This window comes from Orycteropus afer, unplaced genomic scaffold (assembly GCF_000298275.1).
Source record: "Orycteropus afer afer isolate SDZICR_OR568_19922 unplaced genomic scaffold, OryAfe1.0 scaffold00011, whole genome shotgun sequence".
Classification (NCBI taxonomy): Eukaryota; Metazoa; Chordata; class Mammalia; order Tubulidentata; family Orycteropodidae; genus Orycteropus; species Orycteropus afer.
In genome coordinates this window covers 18,306,341-18,317,474 of record NW_006921598.1, presented here as the reverse complement: position 1 = coordinate 18,317,474, position 11,134 = coordinate 18,306,341, and the positions used below count along the sequence as shown (strand labels likewise).

Sequence of the window (11,134 nt, the reverse complement as noted above, 5' to 3'; positions counted from 1 at the left end):
TTCCAGAATCTAAAACATTAACCTTCCCAATTTGTCTAGATGCTGGAGTACAGATTTATCACTTGTTTTTTAAAAAGTAAGTCACTCAAAAACAAACTAAACATCATACTGCAAAGAAAACTAGCAATTTTTATGTCTACTTGTATAACCTAGAATCAGAAAACTAATGATTATGTAATACTGTGTACCTAAGTATAAACCAATCTCCTTCAAAACTATTCATGAGTCGGGGCCGACTCAATGGCACATAACAACAACAACAACAACTATAAACCAATCTCCTTCAAAACTATTCATTAATGTATGTATCAGTAAGCCTTTATTACAGGAAATTGTAATACTCTGAGAAATTGATTTTGCCACGATTATACTTCTAAAAGCCTCCCCAAAATAAAAAAAAGGAAAAAAAAACTATAATGACTCCAAATATTATAAAGAAATATTGCCCTGGCTGAAGTTATTTGGAATAGTTTTGATATTTACTTTCCATTCTATTCCATTAGTTAATGCAAAATGGAGACTGTGCTGTCCAAACTGCAATAACATGGCATTTGAGTAGTTTAAGCTTTAAATGGACCTAGAACATTCATAGCCTGATTTCAAAAAAAGATACAAGAATGAAGACATAATAGCTATTATAGAAAACGTAAAACTCTGGCCATGACTGACTGAATGAAGTAATGAATGAATGAATGAATGAATGATGCTCTTACTTTAAGCTCATGAATGTACTATGAAAAAAGAAATGACAACAGGTATTTGGCAAACATCTTCTAAATTATTTATACCAAATTAATAAACAGAAAAGTTATTTTTAATGCATCACTCAAATTTTACAATTCAATCATTCATATTTTCCTTTATAAGATTATTCAAAAGAAACTGTTTAAACTTGATTTAGTAAGTTTTTCCTTCTATACATTTTTACATGAAAGGTTACTAAAACCACAATTCTGAACAATTTCTCTTTAATCATACAAACATTATATGCGTAAATGACAGCAAAGAAATTAGAACTTTTCTTACTCTATCTATAATGACCTGTTACCAATTGTATAATAACTCTTCTCCATAGCTTTATTATTATTATTATTATTATTATTTAAGTATTTTAACAATCACGATTATGAAAAACGCATCTCGATGCTACAATGGACTAACATCCCTGCTTATTCCACATAGGTACTGCCAGCGGTCCCTGTGGTGTCCTTTCAACAATGACAAATTCATCAGGGTTGCCAACTGCCTCATAGAAGACCAGTAAGTCTTGTATAGCATGCTCTTCAATCTGAAAAGAAGGGATGGGGGAAAAATTGTTTCAATTCTTTAAATTATAAACTATAGCAGGATTATATTAGTTTTCTAGTTTCTTTTTCCAGGAACTAACACTTTCCATGGATATAATACTGCAGATATAAATCATGTATACCGCTATCACCTAGTCACAAAGGCTTAAGGCTGACATAGACTAATCAGATACCCACCCTCACAGGAATTTGAATCTTGAGCATAAGGAAAAAGAAACTGAAAATGAGCAGTAAAATCCTTTCATTTCAATAGCTTCACCCTGTCAGATACTTTCTGGTACTGCACAAATTCTCTAACTTTTGCTTGCCAAAGCTCCAGGGCAATTTCATGTCTTCTTTACTTCCAAGTCTGGCTCCCTGGAGTTTCCCAGCTCAATCTGTAGAATCTTAATATTCCCTCAAATAAATTCTCTTTTCCATAATTTAGTGAGAGATGGTGAATGTTGCTTACAACCTAGGAACTCTTAATGAAACAGAAACTAAGTGCAGAGCTAGATATTGCCAAATCCTCTATTGGCCACTTTAGAAAGTTAAAACAGTCCAAACAAAGCATTACGAAATGCAAATACTAGCTTTATCACAATTTATTGTTTCTAAATTAGCCATGCTGAATGTCTTAGATTAATACTTAAACTGCTGGATGTCTCATCTTAGCTTTACATAACAAGTATGTTTTAATTTGACAGATATAAGCACTGATGTCCAGCAAATAAAGAAAATTTTCTTAAGACCTAAAGCAAAATGTAGGCTAGTTCTTCCCTAAATTAAATTCTCATAGGCAGGTTCTTTACCTGAATCACAGCCAAGGGTTTTTCTCGGCTTCTGATAAGAGCTGCTTCTTGTTGTAGCTCTTCTTCCACAATAGATGCAAAAGTGACTGGGGCTACTGGAGAAGCAGTCAATGAAGAAGACAGCCAAGGACTGAAAGAATAATAATAGTGAGGTTTCATTCATCTTCCCAATTTTTCACATGCAAAATCTTCTTGAAATGTTCTTTAGCAATGTTACATTTTTTTCCCAGTGACAAACAATGTAAGGGGACACGCAAACTTTTGCAGGAATTACAGGATGATCAAGTGGAAAACAGAAAAAAGAAAAACTAGTATTTTGTTTGGATCAGTGCTGGAGTAAAAACTTTGGAAAAAGGCCAAAGACTGAGTGAGGCTAGAGCAGAAAAAAACCTAAACAGAAAGGTAAACATGGAGCAGAGAGCATTTAGATAATACATTTTATTTAATACCATTCCCAATTCCTTAAAATTCTTTTTCAGTGCTAAGCAGAGTGTTTAGTGTTGGAGGGCTCAAAATGAATTAACCTTACTTGGGACTGTCTAGAAGTGGTAAATCTGAAATGTGGTGGCCTTCTGGTCCTGGAGTACTGTGGGTACAGCATCTGCAAAACAAATGCCAAAACTGGAGATTAAAAGCTTTTGGTACCATTAAAATCATTTAATAACAGATACACAAGAGGAACTGTGAGCCCATATCATCAGACAAATCAATAGAATGTGTATTCAAGTTTATGTTTGAAATTATATGTAAACAAAATAACCACCATTCATCTGTGAGTTTGCCATGCCATGCTGGCTTGCACATTGTTGTGAGGCTAGAGGCTATGCCACCAGTATTTCAAATACCAGCAGGGTCACCCATGGTGGACAGGTTTCAGTGGAGCTTCCAGACTAAGACAGACACAGAAGAAAGAAGAGGACATTAACTTCTCAAACATTGGCCAGGAAAACCTTATGACTAGCAGTGAAACACTGTCTGATATACTACTGCAAAACTTTATGAACAGCCCCTGAAACATTATCTGATACAGCGCTGGAAGTTGAGGCTCTCAGGTCAGAAGGAACTCAAAATACAACTGGAGGGAAGAGCTGTCTCCTCAGAGTAGAGCTGACCTTAATGATGTGGATGGAATAAAGCTTTCGGGACCTCCATTTGCTGATGTGGCATGACTCAAAATGAGAAGAAACAGCTGCAAAAATCCATTAATAATTAGAACATGGAATGTATGAAACATGAATCTATAAAAATTGGAAGTTGTCAAAAATGAAATGGAATGCATAAAGATTGATATCCTAGGCATTAGCGAGCTTAAATGGGTGGGTTTTGGCCATTGTGAGTCAGACAACCATATGATCTACTATGCTACAACTTATCTACAATGACAAATTGAAGAGGAATGTTTCAAGTTCTATCCTACACTACAATGCTGTCAGTGATAGGATAATATCCATATGCCTACAAGGAAGACCAGTTAATACTATTATTCAAACTTACACACCAACCACCAAAGTCAAAGATGAGGAAATTGAAGATTTTTACCAACTTCTGAGTCTAAAATTGACCAAACATGAAATCAAGATGTGTTGATTATCACTAGTGACTGGAATGCAAAAGTTGGGAACAAAAAAGAATTACCAGTAGATAAAAAATATGGCTTTGGTGATAGAAATAATGCTGGAGATGGCATGATAGAATTTTGTTAAGACCAGCAACTTATACACTGCAGATACTTTTTTTCAACAACATAAAAAATGGCTACACATGTGGACTTCACCAGATGGAATACACAGGAATCAGACTGACTGTATCTATGGCAAGAGGTGATGGAGAAGTTCAATACCTTCGGCCAAATCAAGACCAGGAGCTGATTGTGGAACAGACTATCAACTGCTCATATGCAAGTTCAACTTGAAGTTGAAGAAAATATAACCTTGAAAGCCAAAATATAACCTTGATAATATCCCTCCTGAATTTAGAGACCACCTAAAGAATAAATTTGATGCATTGAACACTGATAACCAAAAACTAGGGGAAAAGACCACAATGGATGTCAGAAGAGACTCTGAAATTTGCTCTTATATAAAGTGTAGCTAAAGCAAATGGAAGAAATGACAAGATAAAAGAGCTGAACAGAAGATTTCAAAGAGCAGCTCGAGAAGACAAAGTCAATTATTATAAAGAAATGTGAAAATACCTGGACTTAGAAAACCAAAAGGGAAGAATACTTTCAGCATTTCTCAAGTTGAAAGAATTGAAGAAAAAATTAAGCCTCAAGTTAATGACTAATACTGGAAACATCAAAAGAAGATGGAAGGAATACACAGAGTCATTGTACCAAAAAGAATTGGTTGATGTTCATCCATTTCAGGAGGTGGCATATGATCAAGAACCAATGGTATTTATTGAAGGAAGAAGTCGAGGTCACACTGAAGGAATTGAGGAACAAGGCTCCAGGAATTGACGGAATGCTCATTGAGATGTTTCAACAAATGGATGCTGAGCTAGAGGCACTTACTCATCTATGCCAAGAAATTTGGAAAACAACTACCTAGCCAACTGACTGGAAGAGATCCATGTTTGTACCCATTCTAAAAAAAGGTGATCCCATAGAATGTGGAAGTTATCAAACAGTATCAATATCACACGTAAGTAAAATCTTACTTACATGAGTTTTTTTTTTTTTTAAGTAAAATCTTGCTGAAGATAATTCAAAAATGGTTGCAGCAGCAGTATCTTAACAGACAACTGACAGAAATGCAAGCTGGATTAAGAAGAGGACATAGAATAAGGGATATCATAGCTGACGTCAGATGGATCTTAGCTGAAAGAAAAGAATACCAGAAAGATGTTTACTTGACTATGCAAAAGCATTCAATTGTGTGGATCACAGCAAATTATGGATAATATTGAGAAGAATCGGAATTTCAGAATACTCGATTTTGCTCATTAGGAACTTGTACATAGACCAGGAGGCTAACAGGACAAGGCGATACTGCATAGTTTAAAATCAGGAAGGGAGTGCATCAGGGTTGTATCCTTTCACCATATTTACTCAATCTGTAGGCTGAGCAAATAATCCGAGAAGCTGGACTATATGAAGAAGAGCATGGCATCCAGATTGGAGGAAATATCATTAACAACCTGTGATATGCATGCACCACCACTTTGCTTGCTGAAAGTGAGGATTACTTGATGCATTTAATGATGAAGATTAAAGACTACAGCCTGCAGTATAGATTACAACTCAACACAAAGAAAATGAAAATCCTCACAACTGGACCAATAAGCAGCATCATAATAAATGGAGAAAAGATTGAAGCTGTCAAAGATTTCACATTACTTGGTTCCACTGTCTATACCACTGGAAGCAGCAGTCAAGAAAAACATCAGATGACATATTACACTGGGCAAATCTGCTGCAAAAACCTCTCTAAAGTGCTGAAGACCAAATATGTCTCTTTGAAGACTAAGGTGCACCTAACCCAAGCCATGGTATTTTTCAATTGCCTCATATGCATGTGAAAGCCTGAAAATGAATAAGGAAGACCGAATAAGACTTGATGCTTTCAAGTTGTGGTGCCAGGAAAGAATACTGAAAGTACCATGGACTGCCAAAAGAACAAACAAATCTGCCCTGGAAGAAGTGCAGCCGGAATGCTCCTTGGAAGCAAGAACGCCAGACTTCACCTCACCTACTTTGGTCATGTTGTCAGAAAGGACCATTCACCTGGAGAAGGACATCATGCTTGGTAAAGTGCAGAGTCACTGAAAAATGGGATGACCCTTAACGAGATGGACTGACACAGTAGCTGCAATGATGGGCTCTGGTATAGATAGCAAACATTGGAAGGCTGGCATAGGACTGGGCAGTGTTTGGTTCTGTTGTACGTAGGGTTTCTATGAGTCGGAGCTGACTTGATGGCACCTAACAACAACAACAAACAAAATCATCATCACAGAGAAAGGTCTTATAGTAGTACATGGTCTATGTTTTCTAACAATATTCATATAGCCATTTATAGTTATCGAACATACATTATGAAATAGAGAACTTTGTGAAGAACATCTGTTTCACATAAATATTTTATGAATAAAATGACAAATTAATACTATATTTCAAATATTCAGAAACCAGGTAATTAGCAGCCAAAATCTGTATGCACCTAAAATACTAAATACTTTGATAAGCTAGGGATTGTAGACAGGACGGGAATAGGCTTGGCATCTACCTTCAAAGAACTCACAAACTAGGTGAGGAAATAAAACAAAAAAGCAGAAAAAATTTGAAATAGTTATCATTTGAGGGCCTCACGGAGTACAATGAACTTGAGAATTATAGAGGGTGTAGGATGAGGGGAGCAGAATGAATTTCAGTACTATAGAGAATTGCCTAACTGTGGGATTTTCAGTTAAAAAAAAGTCCCCAGATATTATCTAGATCAATCAATGCTTAAAGAACATTGAGGCCTAGATGAAGTTAACAACACAAAGTCAATCAGATAGTGAAAAAACAGCAACTAAAGAACATACTTTCCAGGATACAAGGTCAATATACAAAAATCAGTTGGATTCCTCTACACCAACAAAGACACCTCTGAAAAAGAAATAAGGGAAACAATACTGTACTGGTTACCTCTGTGCTGCTCTAACAAAAAATATACCACCAATGGGATGCTTGAACAAACAGGAGTTTATTCTCTCACAGTTTGGAGGCTTTAAGTCTGCATTCAAAGTGCCAGGCTCTAGGGTCTGGGTCAAAGTCCCTCAACCTAGGGCTTCAGCTCTGCCTCCTGCTCCCGGCTAAATGGAGCCAGAGGCTTTTCTTCACTCAGACAGCTGCTGGCTGCTGAGGCTGACAAGCCCAAGGTTGACAAGTAAAAAGGCACAGTCCCGATGTTACCAAACCACATGGCAGGCCATTCATTCAAGTCTATTGAAAGTCCCAAGGTCAGCAGAGCATGATAGGCTGCTGAACAACGACACAGCTACATACAGGGTTCAATTGTGCCAGAAGCTAGAGACCATTCCCAAAGCTGTTTCTCATATATGGGAAGTGTTTCTTATATATGGGAAGCAGACCACATATCCAAAGCAGCTACTCAGCTGCTCCAATAGATTCCACCATGGAGTTAATTACCAATCTCATCATGGGAAATAACTGCCGAGCCACCCAATCAGGCCCAGCCAAGTTGACACACAAACTTAACCACCACAAATACCATTAACAATAGCTACTAAAAAGATAAAATATCTAGGAATAAACCTTACAAAAGACCTATACAAAGAAAACTATAAAACACTACTACAGGAGACAACAAAGGATCTACATTAATGGAAGAACCTGCCTTGTCCATGGATAGGTAGATTGAATATTATGAAAATGTCAATACTACCCAAAGCAATCTACACATTTAATGCAATCCCAATCCAGATACCAACAAAATTTTTTAAGGACATCGAAAAACCAATTATGAACTTCATATGGAAAGGAAAGAGACCTCAGATAAGCAGAACAGTACTGAAGAAGAACAACAAAGTGGGAGGTCTCACACTCCTGGATCTTAAAACCTACTATACAGCCACAGTAGTCAAGACAGCATAGTATTGGTGCAATGACAGACAGACAGAACAATGGAACAGAATCAAAAGCCCAAAAATAGACCCATCTATCTATGGACAGCTGATCTTTGACAAAGGTTCAAAAACTATTAAATGGGGAAAAGATGGCCTCTTTAACAAATGGTGCTGGAAAAATTGGATATCCACTTGCAGAAAAATGAAACAAGACCCATACCTCACCCCATACACAAAAACAAACTCAAGATGGATCAAAGACTTAAATATAAAACCCAAAACTAAAAAAATCCATTAAATATAAAATAGGGGCAAATCTAGGAGCCCTAATTTATGGCACACATAGACTATCAAATAGATCTCACAATGCACAGGAGGTAGAAGAAAAGCTAGATGACTGGGGCCTTTTAAAAATTAAATTCTACAGATTGGGAGAAAATATTTGCCTATGATATATCTGACAAAGGAATTATCTCCAAAATCTACAGAAAACTTCAATACTTCAACACCAAAAAGACAAACAATCCAATTCAAAAATGGGCAAGAGACATGAACAGACACTTCATTAAACACAATATGGTGGCAGCCAACACACACATGAGGAATTCCTCGCAATCTTTAGTCATTAGAGAGATGCAAATCAAAACGATGAGTTATCATCTCACCCCAGTAATAATAGCAAAGTTCAACAGGACAGAAAATAACAAATACTGGCAAGGTTGCATAGAGATTGGAACTCTTGTGCACTGCTGGTGGGATTGTAAAATGGTACAACCATTGTGGCAAACAGTATGGCGTTTCCTTAAAAACATGGAAATAGAAATACCATTTGACCCAGCAATTCCATTACTAGGAATATATCCTAAAGAGATGAGAGGCAGAACATGAACAGACATATGCACACCTATGTTCATTGCAGCACAATTCACTACACCAAAGAGATAGAAACAACCTAAATGTCCATCAACAGATGATGGATAACCAAATTATGATACAATCACACAATGGAATACTATGCTACATTAAAGAACAATGATGGATACGTGAATCATCTCACAACGTGGATAAGCCTGGAGGACATTATGCTGAGTGAAATAAGTCAGTCACAGAAGGACAAATATTGTATGAGCCCATTACTGTAAAAAGACAAAGAAGGGTTTGCTTAAGGAAGGGAACTCACTTTGTAGGTTACCGAAGTGGGGAGGGAAGGGGAGAGAATAATTTTGGGCTAGTTGGGGGCCACATGCTGAGGTGGGTAAGGGGAGGGATGGTATGGAAAGAGTCTGTGACTACCATGATAACATTAGGGAAAGGGAGGACACTGAATTATGCACATAAGATGTAGATGCAGAAGCTAATACCAGTACATCCACAATACTGCATTACCATTAACACCAAACACCAGATTACAGATAAACAACAGAAGACAGACATAGAGTAATCCCTCACAGACAGCCAGACACTGTGGGAAATCTACTGACTCATGAGCACAGTACTGGGGGACACCAGACTTAATTGGAACAACAAAATACATAAAAATCGTGTTTCACAACCTACGTTGGTGAATAGCAACTGGGGTCTTAAAAGCTTTCAAGTGGCCATCTAAGATGCAGCTAATTGTCTCCTACCCTAGGAAGCAAAGAAGAGTAAAAAAACCAAGGGCATTTGGAAGCAATCAGCTCTAGGACATGATGGAACTCAAGCCCAGAAGAACTAGATGGTGCCTGGCTACCAATAGCAGCCACTCGGGAAAGGATCAAAGCTGGAGATCCTGGATAGAGTGGGAGGAAAAACGTGGAACAAAATCCGAAAACACAATAATGACCAGAATTACTGGTCGTCAGATGGAGTCTGGTGGGACCCCCAATACTATGGCCCTGGGATACACTTCGGGCCTGGAATAAAACTCACTCCCAGGGGCTGGCTCTCAGCCCAATAGTAAATAAGACATACATGCAGACCACTCAACCCAGGGTGTGGCACCCACATACTCTATGGAGATGCATCCCTTGGAGCAATCAGCCATGGGGCACCAGAAAGGGGCAACACTCACAAGGAGGAAATGCAGGACACACGGGAGTGCATAACTATGAGGGGCATGGGGGTGGAGGGAGAGTGTTACTGGGAAGGGAGGGCAGGAAAGTGGGTTAGGGTTGGGGATGGTTATTGGGGAGTAAAACCAAATGTACACGAAATGTTCAATGTAAAGGAAACTCTGCTCTGTAAATTTGCACCAAAAGCACAATTAAAAAAAAAAAAAAAAGACTTTCCAATTCATGTATACACAGATACTTATCAAACACGTATTATGTGTGAGTGCCATGGTAGGTGCTGAAAATTAGGCTGATTAAAACCCAGTCTCCTCTCCTCAAAAAACTCTGATAGAGGAGATTTAAAAATATACTCAAACAACAATAAGACAATATGAGAGTACAGTAACTGATATTATAAGTATGCACAAAATATTAAGTATTATAGGTTCACAGAAGGACTTAACGTAATCTAGAGAAGGATGTACATTTTTGGTTTCACTGAAGAAATAACATTAAAGCTGAGGAGAGCTGCACGGTTAGGTTTTGGGAACTGTAAAAGATCAGTTAAGTCATTTCCTTTTTTTTTGTGCTAAGTGTACATGATGGATGAAAGATAAGGAAAGGTAGGCTATTCTTTTTGATAAGCAGAGAATGATTGGTTTAAGAGTAAGGAAGAGATTAAAAGGGAGATTAGAAAGAAATAGAAGAGTATAAAATGCACTGAGAACTAAAATATTTAGACCTAATATGTTGTTGGTATGTGATATCGAGTCAGCCCCTACTCATAGCGACCCCTCCTTGGGTTTCTGAGGTGGTATCACTACGGAAGTAGATTGCCCAACCTTCCTTCCGAGGAGTGGCTGGTGGGTTTGAACAGCCAGCCTTCTAGTTAGCAGCCAACTGCCTTAGGCACTATGCTACCAGCGTACTTCCATATATATTACCTCATTTAACCCTTGCAATATTCTGGTGAAGAACACATGTATTATTTTTCCCAGTAAAAGCTAAGAATCAATGGAGTTTATTAAGTTGTCTGATGCACAAATTGAAATAACAGAGACAGAACTCCAATCCAGGCTTTTTTTCACTCATCCTATAGTGCACTTTCTATTATTACACAGCTGCCTTTGTTTCTAGTATCCCTTTCTGTCTAGAATACATTCCATTTCATGTCTTCTCACTCTTTAAGGACTGGTTCAAATATCACTTTTGCACTGCTTATAAGCACTTCAATGATATCTCTATTATAGAGTTCCCACACTGTGTTATGATTTACATGTCTCTTTTAACTGTTAGTCTCTCAAGGTAGAGGGCTATGTCACCTTCATCTTTGTATCTCCAATGTTTTAGAGAATATGTGGAATATAGTAGTTCATGAACATATACTCAGAGAGTAAGTGACTGCAGCAGAAAGACAATTTTTTTTTTT

At 37.5% G+C, this 11,134-nt stretch overlaps 1 protein-coding gene across 1 annotated transcript in view; it reads right to left on the bottom strand.

Annotated features, from left to right (window-relative positions):
- Positions 1 to 1,156: 1,156 nt before the first annotated feature.
- The window catches only part of IBTK (inhibitor of Bruton tyrosine kinase), a 171,931-nt gene continuing 161,953 nt past the window's right edge, over positions 1,157 to 11,134 (bottom strand). Inside the window, exons 26-28 of the mRNA XM_042782244.1 lie at positions 2,628 to 2,699; positions 2,099 to 2,228; positions 1,157 to 1,288 (exon numbers count right to left, since the gene is read on the bottom strand). Coding sequence (XP_042638178.1) covers positions 1,157 to 1,288; positions 2,099 to 2,228; positions 2,628 to 2,699 — 334 coding nt within the window. The remainder of the gene's footprint in view (positions 1,289 to 2,098; positions 2,229 to 2,627; positions 2,700 to 11,134) is intronic.